Below are 17,558 nucleotides of genomic sequence, written 5' to 3' on the forward strand. Positions count from 1 at the left end.
CTTAAGAAAAGTCACATTATCATCACTGTATTGGGTAGACTGGAGTGACTTTCAACAGAGACACCAATTTGGAGGATTAATAAAATCCTGAACTAAGGAAGTGACTATATGAATAGAGAGAAGAGGCTGGATGTGAGAGAGGATGCAGAAGCACAAATGGCAAAATTTGGCAGGTGAACTAGATATTTTGTGTAGTAAAGGAGAATGAAAAGTGAAGGATGACACCAATACTCCAAACCTGGGAGATTGGAAGAAGGATGATACCTTTGACAGAAATACCAGAATCTGAAAGAGGAATGGATTTTGGAGAGGGGTGGGTGCCTAGGTAATGAGCTCTGCTTTGGGGTATCTAAGTTTAAGATGTCTAAAGGATTCGAGTTTGAAAGATCTAGTAGGAAATCCGTGATGCTGCAGGAAAGCAGAGAGATTTGGAACTGGATATATAGATCTGAAAATCACTGATCTAGATGTTAATTAAATACACAGGAGGGGGAGACTTTTCCAAGAGAAAGAATGCAGAGACAGAAGAGAAGGATCTTGGGGAACACTGACAGATATGGGGGCGTGATGTGATGATGAACCAGCAAAAGAGAGTGAAAAGTCACTACTTGATGGGTAGGATGAGGACCAAGACAGGAGAGAAAAGTCAATAGTGTCAAAAGCAGAAGAAATGTCCAAAAGGATGAAGACTCTAAAAAGACCATTGGATCACTGATAACTTTGGAGACAGCCATTTCAAGTTGAGTAAGTGCAAGGGTTGCACACTATACTATGAAAGATTGAGGAATGGGAAGAGAGGAAACAAAGGCATTAGTAGTAGACAGTTTTAACTAATTTTGCTGAGAAGGGGAATCTGAGCCTTTGGATCCCAAAGCAAGGCTGATCTCCCTGGCTAGAATGTCAGCACTTATTTTTATTCTTTACAGATGAGGAAACTGAGGCACAGACAGTTAAAGAACTAGTCTAATATTTTAACAACTCAGTAGTCAATTGAGAAAGAGAATCCAATACTTCAATCCAAGCTGGGCCTTAAAATACAAATAAAAGTTGCATAACACAAATCAAGCTACCACCCAAACTCCAAAACAAACCTAAAAAAAGCCTATGGAAAACATTCTGCAACTACAGAAAATTTCATATGTATCTTCTATTTTGGAGGATTTTGGCAAAAGAAATAGCATTTCTATTTGTAGTTGGAGAACTTGAATTCCTTAGTGATAATGCAGAACATAGACACACAATGAAAATCTATTTTATGGGACCTACCCACCACTGATAATGTCTTACCAGGAAAAGCTCCTAGAGGGTTATTAGGCTCCTCCAGCCCTCAACTTTTACATGTAATTTTTTAAAGAGGCCACAAGTATTTTTGTTAATTATTTAACAAAAATATCAATATATGAGGGTTGAAAATAAGAAATAAGTCCAGAAGACTAGATAGAATGGTTTTTCTTACCCTTTCTACCCATCCACATCCCTTCTTCATTTACCTAATATAGAAGGTGGATCCCCAATAGCTTGTAGGCAGGCCTCCAAACCCCCTTACTTTACCTAATTCTACCTCAAGTCACTGAAATAGTCATTAAAATGCAGTTAATTCCTGGGTAGTTCTATCACCTATACCCACACATTTGTACAGAGAGAAGCCTTTTCCTTTGCTTTTAAATTGCCTTACCAAACCCCCAGTTCCCCATCTGTAAAATGAGCTAGAAAAGGAAATGGTAAGCCACTTTATTATTTTTTTTCCAAGAAAACCCCAAATAGTGTCAGGTCTGAAAAGTATGAACGACTAAAACAAAACCTCAACCGGTTTCATCTCATCATTTGCTTCCTTTGTTCATATTCAAATGATACCAAATACAGTTGGAAGAAATGACAAAATCACATGGACTGTGTCTACTAAAAATTTATTTTATCTAATCTCACCTGGGCTCTCACTGCTGTAAGGCAATTGTTCTGCTCCTCTGTAATAAATTCTCAAACCAGAGCAGCTCTTTGTGGTCTCCCCTAAAGTCTCCCATTGCAATCCATCTCACCAGCCTCTCAACTGGGAACCTCCCAAACTTCCCCAGGACAATGGAGACTATCTACCCCAAGTTCTTTCTTCCCAGTTTCTTCACATCTCAGAACTCTGAAATTATCCTGTTATCTCTAGAATTGAATATAAGGTCTGATGCCGATAACATTGAGCGTTTCCTTAGAAATTCAGTACAAATTCCATCTCGTACAGAAAATGTTTATTGTTCTGGCCACTTACCACCATCATCTCCTCGAGCTCCCTCCTTTAAGGCAGCCTAGCCTCCATTCATTACACATCTTAGAAATATGTTTTTATATGTTTGTTTTTGCCATTATAATGTACGTTCCCTGAAGGCAGGGAGTGTTTTTGTCTTCCATTGTATTGTATACTTTCTGCTCTAGTTGTTGTGCAGTCCAGTTAGTCATCCCTGACTCTTCATGACCCCTTTTGGGATTTTCTTGTCAAAGATACTGGAGTGGTTCACCATTTCCTTTTCCAGCTCATTTTGCAAATGAGGAAACTGAGGCAAACAGAGTGATGTGACTTGCTCAGGGTCACACAGCTAAGATATGGGAGTGGTTTACCATTTCCTTCTCCAACTCATTTTACAGATGAGGAAACTGAGGCAAACAAGGTCAGGTGACTTGCCAGGGTTCACACAGCTAGTAAATGTCTGAGGTCAGATTTGAACTGGGGAAGATGTCTTTCTGGCTCCAGGTCTGGCACTCTGTCCACTGAGCCACAGTGAGGTACACACAGTGTGTTCATAGTAAATGTTTAATAAATGCCTGGTTAGCAATTGATTGCTTTGTTTCAATGGTCTCTTCTCAATCACCTGCCAGGCTTCTTTCTAACTTTGTGAGGTCTTCAAGCCCTTTCTAGGCACTATTTTCTAATGCCTGGATAATGCTGGGGCCAGATCCAGGGAGGTTGGAGGGAAGGGAATGTCTTTCTTTCATGGCGCCCTCGGGATGTTCCTAGCAGTACCAAGGTGCACACGCCACATTCTGAAAGCAAACTTATGAAAAGTCTTTCTTCCTAAAGGTCAGTGGCAGTGAGAATTGGTGCTGAGATGGGGCAGGAGGGACCCAGTAAACCCATCAAAGGGATGGGCTCTCATCTGCCCACCGCTGTTCTTTTTTACCCATTCATCTAAAGCAGAGGAGAAACTCTTTTCCTCACAGTAAGATCATGCAGCGGGAAGCTACCTGAGAATGTCAACAAATGATGTCCTCACCTCCCATTTTTATTCTGCACACAGCAGGACCCAAACATATCTTTGCCAAACAAATTGCTTTGTCTGACAGGGGCTGCCCACACCTGCTCAATGAAGTGTTAGAAAGAACTGTGGGAATCACAGAGGCTGAGAGCCGGAAGGGACCTCTGGGGTCAACTGGTTAAGCCTATCGGAAAAAAAAAAAGTTCCCTGCACAAAACATCTGACAATGGGGCTATCCAGCCTCTGCTGCTCCTCCAAGGTGTGTCAGTCCATATTTGGATAGCCCATTCCTAATTAGGAAAAGTTTCTCCAAATCAAGCCTAAATCTGGCTCTTTGCAACTTTCCCCCACTAAGGCAAACAGATCAGATCTAATCCCTCTGTCTGTGATTGTTGTTGTTCAATTGTTTTCAGTCCTTCTGGACTCTTCAGGGCCTCCATTTGGGGTTTCCTCAGCAAAGATACTGCCATGGCTTGCCATTTCCTTCTTTGACTCATTTTACGGTTGAGGAAACTGAGGCAAACAGGATCAAGTGACTTGACCAGGGTCACACAGCTTCTAAGGGTCTGGAGGCCAGATTTCAACTTGGGTCTTCCTTACTCTGTCACCACCACCACTTGTCCCCTATGTTGTAGGGAAGGATCTTATCTGGACTGGATGATAAACTGAGACTCCTTTCAGCTCTGAGATCCTCTGATTCTGGGAAAATCGATTATATCGTTGAGGAGGCAGAAGAATCTCTTCTTCTGTTAGGTGGTGCTGTAGCTGATAAAAAGACGCAGCCTACCATGGGCAGCCCCCAGGCTATGCACTGTGCCACCTGGCTGCCCTGTTTGCCATGACATTGATCTTGATTTGGAGGGCTCTCTCTTCTTCTCCAGCCTAAACATCTTGTTTGGCTTGTTTTGCTCTAACTTGGAGCCATCTGCCCAAACTTCTTTGCCATTGGCTAAGCCTTTGAGAACCTCTGTGCCAGGATAAAGCATCAGAATAAGCTCTCTGAAACCCAACAATGTCCTGGCAATGAGAATTATAGGGATTCACCATCTAAGTCAGCTCAAGACACCTGATTCAAAACTTCCATTCCATACAGTGTCACATCAAATCTCCTTGAAGGAGAAACACGCCCCTCCTTGGGCATCACTTCCTTTAGAGATTGTTTCCACCATTAACATGTAATCTGGGGGCAGAGAACATGTTGGCTCCTGTATCTGGTTCTTCTGAATTCAGCACAGTGCTGGGAACATGGTAAGGCTTAACCCATTTATTTTCAATCAAAGGTAGAAGTGTACACCTATAGACCCTGCCTATGGGGAAACCAAAGCTGGTGGATCTCTTGAACTCAGGCCTTTTAGTTTTCTGAGGTAGAAAATACCCATGAATGGGGTGTGGATTAAGTTTTGCATCAATATAGTGAGATCCTGGGAATCAGGGGCTACCAGATCACCTAAGAAAAGGTGAAAAAGCCCAGATTTAGAGGCAGTGAATAGACCTGGAGTCAGGAAGCCCTGAGTTCAAAGCTACTGCCAGACACTTGCTAGCTTTATGATCGTGGCCAATGACTTGATGCTTCAGTTTCCTCTACTATAAAACAGGACTAATCACATGACCTACCTCATAGGGTTGTTCTGAAGATCTAATGAGAGCATAGTTGGGGAAAGGGCTTGGCGCAATGACTAGCACACAGTAGTACTAGATAAATATTGAATTCCTTCCCTCCCCTTCCCAGGTCAGAAATGGATCAGGCCAACATTCCCAAGTCAATCAGTGGTGGGATCTGCCAATAAGGAATCCCTACACTTCCAGCTTAGTTGAAGTAGGGAGACACAGTCCTTAAAAAGAAATTCAATTAATTAATCAATATGCTTGTATTTTGTTGGTATTCACCAACATCAAAATATGAATAATTATTCTTTGGAGTGACCATTAGCCATTCTCTTTTCATTAAATATATATGAAGTGTGTATGTCATCGGTCATAGGTCTAGAGTTACAAGTCAACTCAAAGACCTAATCCCCTTATTTTACAGATGAGGAAACTGAGCCCTGGGAAGGGTAAGGAATTTGCCCAAATCTGGGTGGATATTAAGTTATTATAGTGAGGGTACTGGAGAGATTTTAGGTGAGACAGGCTCTGTGATTCAAGAGCATTCAGTCAAGTTGAGGTTAAGATGCCATGATAGATGGATGTAGTCTGCATTATGGCATCAGAAGTGCATTCGAGTTATGAGACAGAGCCCTGGGTGAGGTCTAAGAGGAAGATTATTGCCATTGCTTTCACAAATACAGGTAAAGAGAGGAGCGTGACATCAAGGATGGATCACACAGAGTAACTCTCTATTCAACATGGAAGTCCCACTGGCTCAAGTCGGCAGACTGGTTGTAGCCAGATTCAATTAGGTCCTTGATGATGGATAAGAAACTGCATCATGCAATTACTGGCACTGGTTGTTGTTTGGACTGACTCCATTGTCTTGTGAAAGAGCCCTCGTGAATGCAACTAGGATAGGTCTCAGAGATGGCAGATTGGGACTGGTCAGGGACTGAGAACAACTGCCATGGTACTGCCGGTTCCTATCTCTTCTTGTCTCATGTATGTATGAGCTTCCATGAGCTTCCCATAAGAGATGAATCACCACCAACCATTCAATCATTCAACATTGATTGTGTCGAGATGTGTTCGGCACTGAGAATAGGATGAAGACAGAAGTGAAAGAGTCCTGGGCCTTAAGGACCAACCTTGGCTGTGTCTGTTTAAGGAGATTAAAGTACTGGGAGATGATTCAATCAGTCTTGTGTGTTGGAGGTTTATAAGGATGAACTTGGAACATGACATGAGCAATTAGGATGGCTGTGGGAATTGGTCCTCATGCCTGGATTTGTGATTATTGGTTACCTGAGAATTGACATTTCTGAGTCGTCTCCATCCTTCTTATTTAGAGCACATTAGCAGGGAAGAGGAAGCAAGGAGCTGACAATTACTGGATGGGAGTGGGAAGGAGGAAGAAAGGGTTATGAAATATGAAATGTGTGTGTGAGGTTGGGGGTGGGCATCGCAGCACATTCCAGAGAAATATATCAACCAAAGTCCTCAGCACAGTGGTCATGCATCCCAGGGAGTAATGGAATTAGGGAAGATGCGATCATTCCAAGGAAACAATAGGACATGGAGATGGAGGGGTGGGGGCCACATAGAAAAGGGCAGAAGGAAGTATGTCTCTTAGCAGGGACAGGGAAGATACCAGCCAATATCATAATCATAACATCCCACATGCCACTCTCAGGATTCTGGGCTGGGGGTTGTAAACTCTCCTTCACAGTGATTCTGATTCTCTCTCTCTCTCTCTCTCTCTCTCTCTCTCTCTCTCTCTCTCTCTCTCTCTCTCTCTCTCTCTCTCTCTGTCTCTCTCTCCCTCTCCCTCTCTCTCTCTCTCTCTCTTACTCTCTCTCTCCCTCTCTCTCTCTCTCTCTCTCTCTCTGTCTATCTCTCTGTCTCTCTCTCCCTCTCCCTCTCTCCCTCCCTCCCCCCCCCTCTCTCTCTCTCTCACACACACACACACACACACACACACACACACACGCAAAATCCAACATATGGACAAGTTGAAGACTCCATGGGACCATAAAGACAACATAAAGTCTTTCATTATGGATAATTCCGTGCTATAATTAAACTTCAGACTCAAATTGTGCTGCATTGGTTTGCATTAGCATTCAGATAAGAAGGGGTGCTCATGTCATTCTTGCACAGAAAGCATTAGCCAGATCTCCACACCCAAAACAAAGCAGAGACTTGAGCGATTTTCAGGTGGATTAGAATTGTGCAGACATCTCGCTGCAAACACCCTCAGCCCTCCATTCTCTGGATCCTGTAGAATCTCAGAGTGGGGAGAGAAATCAAGATCAGCCCACACCTTCGATGAGAGCTCTTCTCCAGTGTGCCTGCTAAGGGTACATCCAGTCTCTGCTGGAAGAGGGTCCCTTTAAGGGAAACATCTCTCTTTTCAAGGTGGCCAAGCCTACTTCTGCATAGCTCTTGCGATTAGAACATCTTTTTTCTTGACATCGAGCCCAAATCTATTTCTCTACCACTTGCCCAGCTATTGTCTTCTTTTTGGTGCTGAGCACAAGTCTAAAGTCTCTTCTGTAAAGACAGCCATTATATCACCTGCTTTCTCTTGTCCTGGTCAAATAGCCCCAGTGCCCTCAGTCCTCCTCCTCCTCCCATTCCTTTCCCCATTCTGGCCCCTCCCTTCTGGGTCCGTCCATCACACTTTGTCAAAGTCTTTGCTAGAACGTGGTCCCCAGGACATAACGACAGTTAGCCAAGCCTCCCAGTCACATCTGGCCAGCTCCATTTTGCTCCATAGTGCTGATCATTTTGCGGGGAGCAGGACTTAGACGAATCATACTAATTATACTATAGAATTGTGCATGATCTAGGAAGTGGAAGCTACCTGGGCAGTACCTGAATACGTGATACTTTATCAGGTCAGATGATTGAGTATTGTCTACACCCCTATCATGGTTAAAGCTGTGGAGGAAAGAAGATTTCATTCCTTTCCTCAAGAAAGGTCCCATCTTACTGAGAAGTGAAAATGTTAAAGTAACAAAGAAATACAGGATTTCAGAATGAGAAATAAAATTGGGCACCCTAAATCCAATCTCGAATTGAACAGAACCCTTCCTGGACCAGCTACCAACAAGGACTCAACAAACCAGGGCTTAAAAGTCTTGGGTGAGATTGACTCAGAAGCCTGAGATAGTCCGTGACTTTTAGGATTTAGGAAGTTGTGTTCCTGTGGTATTAGGCTTCAAATGCCATTTGTCTACCTGAACCCCTTGATCCTTGTTTTGTCCTCTGGAGCTAAAAGGAGGCAGTCCAATCCAGGAACAACCCTTCAAACCTTCATCTCATCACAACTACTCCATCATGCAATTTCTCTTCTCTAGGCTAAACATCTCAACGTTCTTCATCTGACCACCCTAGAGCCTGAGGTCAAGGCCATACAGGGTATCCTTTGACATTCTCTAGAAGCTCTTGGGCTTACTCTTCGTCTTTTTTAAACTGTGGTGCTCGGTACCCCACAAAACACATTCCTGCATTTGGTAAGCACATGATGAATGATGGTTGACTTGACTTGAGTTAGTCTGACCAAATAGAGTAGAGCAGATCCATCTAGTCTTGTTCCTGAACCTGTACTTTTTTTTAAACATAATCCAGTATTTTTGGCCACCATATAAAATGTTTGGTTCACATCCATCTTGGAGTCCACCAAAAGCCGCAGATCTATTCAGCAAAGTACTCTCTAGTCATGCCTTCCCCATCTTATATTTATAAAGGTAATAATTCTAATTTAATTTAGTATTATTCCAATTCTAATTCCAAGCAATACGCTTGGAATCAGGGAAGTATTTGGTTCAAATTCCAGTAGTGATGCCTACTAACTATAGGAAAATGAGTGAGTCTCTTAAACTCTCTCCATCTCCATTTTATCATCTGTAAAATGAAGAATGATTAAATAATTGCTCGATTTTGTGGCTCAGTAAAGCATCACATGGGTCAAAGGAAACAATTGATTCTTTAATGTCTATTTTATACTCAACTAGGTGGAAAACTTCTTAAAGGCAGGGTCTTTGTCTTATTTACCTGAGTGACCATCCATGGTCCTCAATATCTGACTTAGCAACCTCTAGACACTCAATAAATATATAGTCATTAAAAAATTGACAAATACAGGCTGGAACAGAAAAGCTCAGAGAAGGAAAAACAAGACTTTTTTTCAAACCTTACTTTCCACCTTGGAATCAATACTGTGTATTGGTTCCAAGGCAGAAGAGTGATAAGGGCTAAGCAATGGGGGTTAAGTGACATGCCCAGGGTCACACAGCTGGGAACTGTCTGAGGCAAGATTTGAACCTAGGACCTCCCATCTCTAGGTCTGGCTCTCAACCCACTGAGATACCCAACCACCCCTGGAAAACAAGACTTTGAAGGATAAGCCCTAGAATCATAGGTATCAAACTAGAAGGGAATAAATGGAAGGAAAGGGAGTGATTATTTATTAAGCACCTACTATGTGTCAGCTGTTGTGCTAAGCAGTTTTTAAACATCTCATTGGATCCTCAAACCATCTTTGGAGGGAGATGCTATTATAAGACACAATTTACAGTTAGGAAATTGAGGCAAACAGAGAGAGGTTAAGTGACTTGGTCAAGATAACAGGGCTAAAGTATCTGAGGCCAGATTTTATTTTATTTTATTTTATTTTAATTATTATTAATCAGTTTAATCAATTTAACTCATTTTAATTTTCTTAAATGATTCCAGGTCCAGTGCTCTATCCATTTAGACACCTAGCTTAAACCTCAGCAGTCTATCTTCCTGAGTTTCAAAGGTGGAAAAACTAAGGCCCCAAGTAACACAGCTAGCTAATAATGGTCAAAGGATGAATTTGAACTCTGGACCTTTAATTCTGTAACTAGCATGCTTTGCATTGTACCAGGGTTAGGATTAGAAAAGATGTGGAGGAATTAAGGTTATTACTTTTGCTAATAAATAAATAAATGAAATGAAATAAGGCTTCCTCTATAGAAAACAAGAAAAACACATCTAGGGCAATTCACATCAATATGTTTTCACTAGTTTGTTGAACCAAGAGGAGAATGCATGATGGTGTTGAGCAATATCGGGCCCAGGGTACAGATTAGACCACCAGTAGTTACTTCTCTTTAACAATTCACTCCAATACATCCTTCATGGCTGACAAAGAGGTTAGGTAATGGAAAGTAGGGGGGCAGAGTCATCAGAATTGGTGGAGCCAAGGTGAGAAGAGTCAGAGACACAATGGTGGTAGCTACAAGTAAGCTGAAGGCTGGGAGGCCAGGTGAGACTCCACTGGGTGGCCACGGCTGCCATTCTCTAGGTAGAGAGCTAACCATTTGACAATCAGTGAACTGCACAGAACCGTGGCAGAAATTCCCATTGTGAACTCAGGCCTGAGCATATCTTTCTTGGAGCTTGCTGTCTAATTCTGAACTCTACAATTCAAAAACAATTAGGGAACTTGGAGAAGGTTCAGAGAAGACTCACCGAGATGACTAAGACAATGGAAAATCAGTTGATGAGAGCTAAAAACAGCTGGATTATTCAGACCAGCGAAGAGAAGGCTGAGAGGCAGCTTCTAACATCATTGAAATTCATTCAAGTATCATTTCAAATTCATAAAAGAAGCTTCTGAGATTGAACCTATCAGATATTTCAACTTGGGCAGCTTAACAAAGAGTGAATAGACAGTACTTCAAGGTTTGCAAAGAATTTTACAAACATCTCACTTGATCCTCAAACCCTGGGAAACAGATGGACGTGGGTCTCTCTCAGCTCTGGCCATTTTCTCTGGCCATCCTCCAGACCTAGAATGCTCTCCTTCTTCATCTCTGCCTCCTGCTTTTCTTGGCTTCTTTCCAGTCCCAGCCAAAACCCCACCTTTGACAAGAAATCCTGCCCAATTCTAATGCCTTCCCTCTGTTAGTTACTACCTACTATCCTGTATATAGTTTGACTCTTGATGTTTGCTCATCGTCTCCCCCATAACATTGTGGGGTCTCCCAGCACGAGGATTGTCTTTGGCCACCTTTTTATTCCCTGCCCTTAACACAGTGCCTGGCACATAGTAGGTGCTTAATAAATGTTTTCAGCCTCCTTGGCTGAGATAAAAATGTCATCATAATATCAGTCTTGAAACAATTGCAGATTGCCAGAAGCAAGACGATGAAGCCTCTTTCTTGGGAGATCTTATAAAGGGGCTACTGAAGCTGAAGACTAAGTTAGATCATACAAGGAGGGGCCTTCCAGCAGGAGGATTCGGTCATCATCCTTCTTAGTGCCAACCTGGCTAGTGTCACCCCTTTGGCCACATTCTCAGGCAGAATCCTGATAAGGCTCTGGATGAAGACATCTGCTCTCCCTTCCCTCTACCTGCGCTTCTCCCCAAAATATAAAGCAAAGGAAAACCGACCAGTTCTTCAGAACAAACCAGACCCCACAAATCACAAAAGACACTCGAAGCCGTCTTGATCTGGAGGGTTTGGAACCAAAGCTGCCCTAGGAGTGGTTCTGCAGAGACCTTCTTCCATTTTACCCAAGAACATGTGAGTTCCTGAAAAGAAGCAGCTGCTTCCTGAAAGGTTTTCACCCATTTCTAAGCGCACATCTTGGGATTTCCAATTTAAATGCAAGGTTTTGAGAGCACTATTCACTAGGCAGAAGAGGCTGCTGGGCTTTTATCATGACCAACTGACCAAAGGGAATGATTGAATATCTTAATAAGAAGACCTGAACTCCCCAAACCTAGGAAACATCTTAGAGAAGCAATAGAGAGAGCAGTTATGACGTAGTGTGCACTGCCGGGCTTGCAATCAGGAAGCTCTGGCTCCAAATGCCCCTTTAAGAATTACTAGCTGGGGGAGCGAAAGGAAGGGAAGTCGGTTCCCCTCATGTTTCTCAGCCAAAAGGAGATAGGCTAATACAGTAGAACATTCCAGGATCCAAGTTCAAATCCTGAACCTGCCACTGACTACCTGTGTGACTTGGGCAACTCAACTAGTATCTTGGTTTTTCTCATATGTAAAATGAGAGGCTTAGTTTTGAGTAGCTATTTTATAGTTCTAGATCAAGGTTTCTAAAAACAACTTCATAGGGTAGACATTATGGGAACTGTTACTCTCCCTTTACAGATGGGGAAACTGAGGTTTCGGGTAAATGGCTTGTCCACCTAGCTAATTCGTGCAGCAGGCGGGATGCGAAGCCAAGGTCTTTCTATCTCCACACTCAGTCTCTAGACTACACAACTTTCCCAGTGTTTGTCTAGTAGACCATTTAGGGGAAACAATTCCCTTAACCCTGGTCTCTTGTCTAAGGAAGCTGGTCATTTACCAAGATCTCGAGCTCATGTCATAAGATTTCCCTTCTTTGACTTGCTTTGTGGATCAAAGGGATGACATGTGAGTAACATTAAAAGCACACGAGTTATTCCAAAATGTTGGTTGGTCAGTGGGAGAATAATGGAGTCCATAGGTAGAGTTCCACGTCAAATCAGTCCCCAGGAGAAAGTCATGGTTGTCGAGTGTGTCTGTGGAGCGAAAATCACTATCACATGGGAGGCATATCGAAGCTTTAATTGGGTTTAGCATTATCTGAAAATGAGCTTAGTAAAAACTCTAATTAGATCTGCCTCTGCTACACAATTATGGCTTTTCTGGAATCCAAGGAGGATACCTGTGTGCACACGTGTGGACATGCCTGTTTTTACCTCTGTGTAGGAGGGTGATACACATCCATCCATCAATACATGAAATAGGGAATCGATTTGGGAATTCACTGATAAAGGAAACTTCCCCCCAGCAATGCAGGTCAGGATCTAGTGAAGTGGATCTCCAGACATGCATTTGTATGCAAATCAGAACATTTGATGGGGTTTCCTTTCTAGAATAATTCTAGCTCTCCAGTGATTTCCTCTAGATACATAGTTTTATGAAGCATTTCTATTAACATCCACTTGCTATAAGTAAGCCAAGAGGGAGGAGCCCAGAGAGGAAGGCTGGGGGCCAGAAGATCTTTCTGGGGAAAACTTCTGCTAAAAATGTCAGCAGCATCACTAGAACTTCAAAAGACCGAAGAAGATTCTCTAATGCAATGAGTGATCCAGAGAGCCCCAAGCTTCTGTCATTCGTTTGACTTTTACCAGGAATAACTTATTGAAAGGCAGCCTACTGACTTGACCAGGCTTTGCATTACTTGGATAACCAGGGTGTATGTCTCTGTAGGAGAGGCTGAGACTCTGTAGGGTTAATGTTAGCTCACCAGGAGGTAAAAAGAAGATGGAGTTATGGCAGGAGATCCTAACCAGGGGCCATTGGAGTCTGTGGGTGCCTTCAGAGGGTCCATGAAATTGAACGGGAACAATACATCTTTATTTTCCCTAACCTTCAACTGAAAGTTACCATTTTCTTCCATTATGAATTCTAAAATAGAAAATACTGCTGTGAAAAGGGGTGTAAGCTTCCCCGGGCTACCAAAGGGATCCATGACCCCCCAAAGGCTGAAAGCCGATGAATATTCATTTCTAAAGCCCCAGATATCAGGATTCAAATAACAGTATAGGAAGATCTCTGCAGAAATCCATTCATCCTAAACTGGGATGCTGAAATGGCCCTCAGGAAATGCTAGCTCCCCTCTCACTCTCATGTCTTCCCCTAGTAAATCTCTCTCTCTCTCTCTCTCTCTCTCTCTCTCTCTCTCTCTCTCTCTCTCTCTCTCTCTCTCTCTCTCTCTCTCAAGGCAGGCAAGTCTAATTTCAAAGGGTTCCATCATACAAAAAAAAAGAAAATATCCACCAAAAAAAGCAAATGGACTGATGCTCTTGCATTCCCATTGGAGACTAACTAAATGACTACCATGCTATTTCTCAGATCTCATAACTGAGCCAGAGGAATGACTTCACCCTACTAGAGAGCTTTTGGCATACAAACTAAAGACCCGTCCAATTTTCCCTACCAGAGAATCATAGATTCAGAGCCAAAAGGAACCTTGGAGGTCATCACGATTAACCTCCTTGTTTTACAGTCAAGTCAACAAGCATTTTCAGAATGGAGTCTCAGAAGTTTTAAATGACTTGCCCAAGGTCACAAGGCATCAAGTGACAGAACTGGGTTCAAACCCAATTGATTCCAAACTGGACTTCCTTTCCCCTATACTACTGAATTTCTGTTTTTCAAAGTATTCCTGAACTTTAAGTTTCTGTGAAATTGAATGAGAGGTAGTTCCATGAAGTCATCAGCCAGGAAACCTGGGTTCAAGGGCAGACTCTGATGCAAGAACGCTTCACCTAACTTCTCAGTGGCATGCCAGATACCTCTCTAAGGTTGAGAAGAGTCGCTAATCTGCATTGCTAGTAGGCATTTCCACACTGGGTGTTCCTCATCCTATGTAAGTCACAGAGGCATACCTGAAGTACCACAAAATGACAACAAACAAATGGCACCAGGCACTTCTCCCTCCAATAGCCAAAGTGGGGCATTTTCACCTAGAACAGAAGCTCTCAAGTTTTAGGTTCTTTAAGAGGAGGTTTCCTCCACCAGTCTGGGCCCCATCTACTTAGAAAGTTGAGGATTAATCCAACTCAAGGAGCATATTATCTGCCAAGATAGAGATAGGAATGTAGGTCCGGTCAAGCCCCAGACTTTTCAGGAAGAACAATAATGCTGAGACTAAACTCTTCTCCTCTGAGAAAGAAGGGAGGCTATCCACCAAGGAACTCAACTGTCACAAACAAGAGCTGCCCTTTGCAACTCGACTTATCCAGAATGAGAAATGGGGTTTCCCTAGTCTTTCCTTTTGGGAAGAGGAGAAACAGAGACCACCAAAGCCACAATCCCACTTGGAAAACCGGATACATAACAACGTGTATTTTGTAATGGCCTGACCTAGAAAGAGAAAGGAAACATCTGAGCTTCCACTCACCCTTCTACTCCAAAGCAGCCAAGGAGAAATACCCCTCCTGCACACAACTAACTGCACCTGAACCAGTCTCCACCCATCCCCAGAGACATTTTCTTAAAGGATCCTGGGACCCTCCGCCCTCCCCCATGACAGCCCAGCACACCTGTCCCCTCTCTCCGCTCCCCCAATGCAGATAAACCACCCTCGCCATTTCAGGGTTCATTGATTTAATCTGGAAAACAAGGAGAAGCCGGAGGCCAGTTTCCCTCCCAGTCGCTTCTCGCCCCATTCATCTCACTCTTGCGCCACGTACTGTGAATGAAACTGGGTTTGCTTTGGTTTCCATTTGCTAGAAAAGCCCCGCTCGGGGTGCAAAGAGCCAGAGAGAGGAGAGAAAGCCCGGCTTACCACGTATGAGCCACAGTAAACCGTCGCCGCTGCCGGATGCTCTTGTTAACCAGCAACTTTCTGAAAAAGCACGGCGAGTTTCTGGGCGAGCTGCGAGGGGAAATCTTGGGCGAAGTCGGTCTGTTTCCCGACAGCCTGGGCAGCTCCAGCTCCAGGTGCATCTGCTCTTTGAAAGTCCGGATGCGCACGTCGCTCTCCAGAGTGGCCAGCTCCTTGGAAGACTCCCTGGCCGTCATGTCTGGGGTGCTGGTGCGGGAGCTGTCACAGACGCCCAGGGAAAAGGCAGAGCATAGCAGGAAAAGCCACTTCGGACTCAGAGCGCGGAGAGGCTCCCCCTGGGCAGGTCCTGGCGCCCCAGGGCTAAGGATGCGAGTGGTACCCAGAGGGTGCGTCGCATCCTCTGAGGAGCTTTGCTCCCGGCTGGCCGGCCCCAGCAGCTCCCCCTCTCCCTCGGAAAACAGCACCCTAGTGTTTGCTCTGTCTGTAGCCTCCTTGTGGAGATGTCTTGTCTGCAAGCTACACACTGCCACTCACTGAATTCATTCAGCTGGAGAGCCCCGCTCATGAAATATTCATCAGGGCTCCTCCAAAGCCCCTGCCTGGCACCTGGCTGGAAAACCTGATCAAACAAACTCCGGCCTCTCCTTGAGGGCCGCTGCTCCTCCGAGGGGGCGAGGCACCCACCTCGCTGACCCAAATAGCAGCACTGGAGTCAGCAGGCGAGCAGCTGGCATATAGGATTTAAAAATCTTCATTCAGAATTATCATCTGGCCATGTAACGTACTGATGGCAGCTCCGCCCACCCCAGGCTCATTGGCTCCAGTTTCTTTAGACAACTGGACTCCATTCACCCTTCTGCGAAAGGGATTCTCTCATCCATGACACCGGCTGGCACCCAAATTGGGTGAGCACCCCGAGCCCTGGGCCAGCTGAGTCTCTGCCGCCCACGGAAGACCTAGCTCAGGCTGAAAATCCTCAGAAAGTACAGAACACAGCACAGGTGAGGGGCCTGAGCCAGGCACCCACAGCCCCCCAACGCCTGGCCCTAAGGAAGGCCAGCGGGTGGGAAATGCAGTGCCTTCTCCTACCGTGGGAAGAAAAGCCCCAGTTTGTGGCCAATAAGCCAGATTCTGCTCATTCACCTTCTTCTTTGTCCAGACTGCCCATAGATGATGGCTGAACTGGATGAAGGTCACCACCTGGTGTTTCCAAAGCTCCCCAAAAGGGATCAGGGGAGAGATGGGCCGAGTCCAAGTGTTTCTCCCAATCCAAGCATTTCCAAAATGCAGGTAAACACTTCCATTTCAGGGAGGGATGAGTCTTGCTCCTGAGGGGGGGAAGTGTAAGGGAGGAGCCAGAATCAAATACCCCCCCAAATTCAGAAAACCTGGACTGTTTGCCCAAATAAGTACATCTTCCTCTCCTCTCCTCTCCTCCCCTTCCTTCCCCTTCCCTCTCCCCTCCCCTCTTCCCCTTCCTTCCCCTTCCCTCTCCTCTCCTCTCCTCTCCCCTCCCCTCCCTTCCCCTCCCCTCCTCTCCCCTCCTGTCCTCTCCCCTCCTGTCCTCTCCCCTCCTGTCCTCTCCCCTCCTGTCCTCTCCTCTCCTCTCCTCTCCTCTCCTCCCTTTAATGTGTTGGAATGTGTCTCCTCTGTATAAAGAGACACTTGGAAGGGAGTAGTGTTGTGGCACGCTGTGCTTGAAGCCATTGTGATGAGGTGGTGCCAGCAACGATTAGGGCCGGGAGCCTGAGCCAGCCTGATCTCACACCAACTTGAAATAGCAGAACAAAAACTCGACAGCAACAGTGACGGAAGAGAGATAATTCACACCCAGACTAGGGATGATGTGCAGGAGGCTGTTTGTTTCCCCGGACACCCTTTTGTTTCCGCACATTTCTGAGGGAACATAATCAATCCTAGATCCCATCTACGGGCATATTTCAATGTGCTTTTCTTCCAAGAAACAGACTAGGAAAAAGTGCTCACTAGAAGTCAAGAAAACTTCCGGGATGGTCATATGGAGGTCTGAGGCTGGGAGGGACCCGGGAGCTCATAAAGCCACTTCCTCTGGTTTTAGTAGTTCCTTGTCATTTAAGGGTGTTGAAGCTGCCTTCATGTGGTTGGATGCTCAGTGCATAGGGCAATGGATATAGAGTTTGATCGAGCTGAGTTCAAATGCTACCCTCCAAAATCCCTAGCTTTAATCACGGAGGCAAGTTCCTTTACCTCTCACAGCAGCCTCAGTTTCCTCATCTGTAAAAGGACAATGATGAAAGCATCAATTGTGAAGAAGTTTTATGAGGACCAAGTAAAATAATATATGCAAAGTGCTTTGCAAACCTTAAAGTATTTTATTATCATCATCATTATCATTGTCATATGATGATAAATTTGTTGTTTATATTACTATTT

General features: G+C 44.4%; 1 protein-coding gene across 6 annotated transcripts in view; it reads right to left on the reverse strand.

The window, feature by feature from the left end:
• PDE4B (phosphodiesterase 4B) overlaps positions 1–17,558 on the reverse strand; it is a 712,123-nt gene that overhangs the window by 418,414 nt on the left and 276,151 nt on the right. Inside the window, exon 1 of one of the 6 annotated variants that reach the window (XM_001380295.4) lies at positions 15,147–16,500. The exons of the other annotated variants lie outside the window; for them this stretch is intronic. Coding sequence (XP_001380332.2) covers positions 15,147–15,382 — 236 coding nt within the window. The 5' untranslated portion in view covers positions 15,383–16,500. Of the gene's footprint in view, positions 1–15,146; positions 16,501–17,558 lie in introns of those variants that run through there. 6 annotated transcript variants of the gene reach the window in all.

This window comes from Monodelphis domestica, chromosome 2, assembly GCF_027887165.1.
Source record: "Monodelphis domestica isolate mMonDom1 chromosome 2, mMonDom1.pri, whole genome shotgun sequence".
NCBI lineage: Eukaryota > Metazoa > Chordata > Mammalia > Didelphimorphia > Didelphidae > Monodelphis > Monodelphis domestica.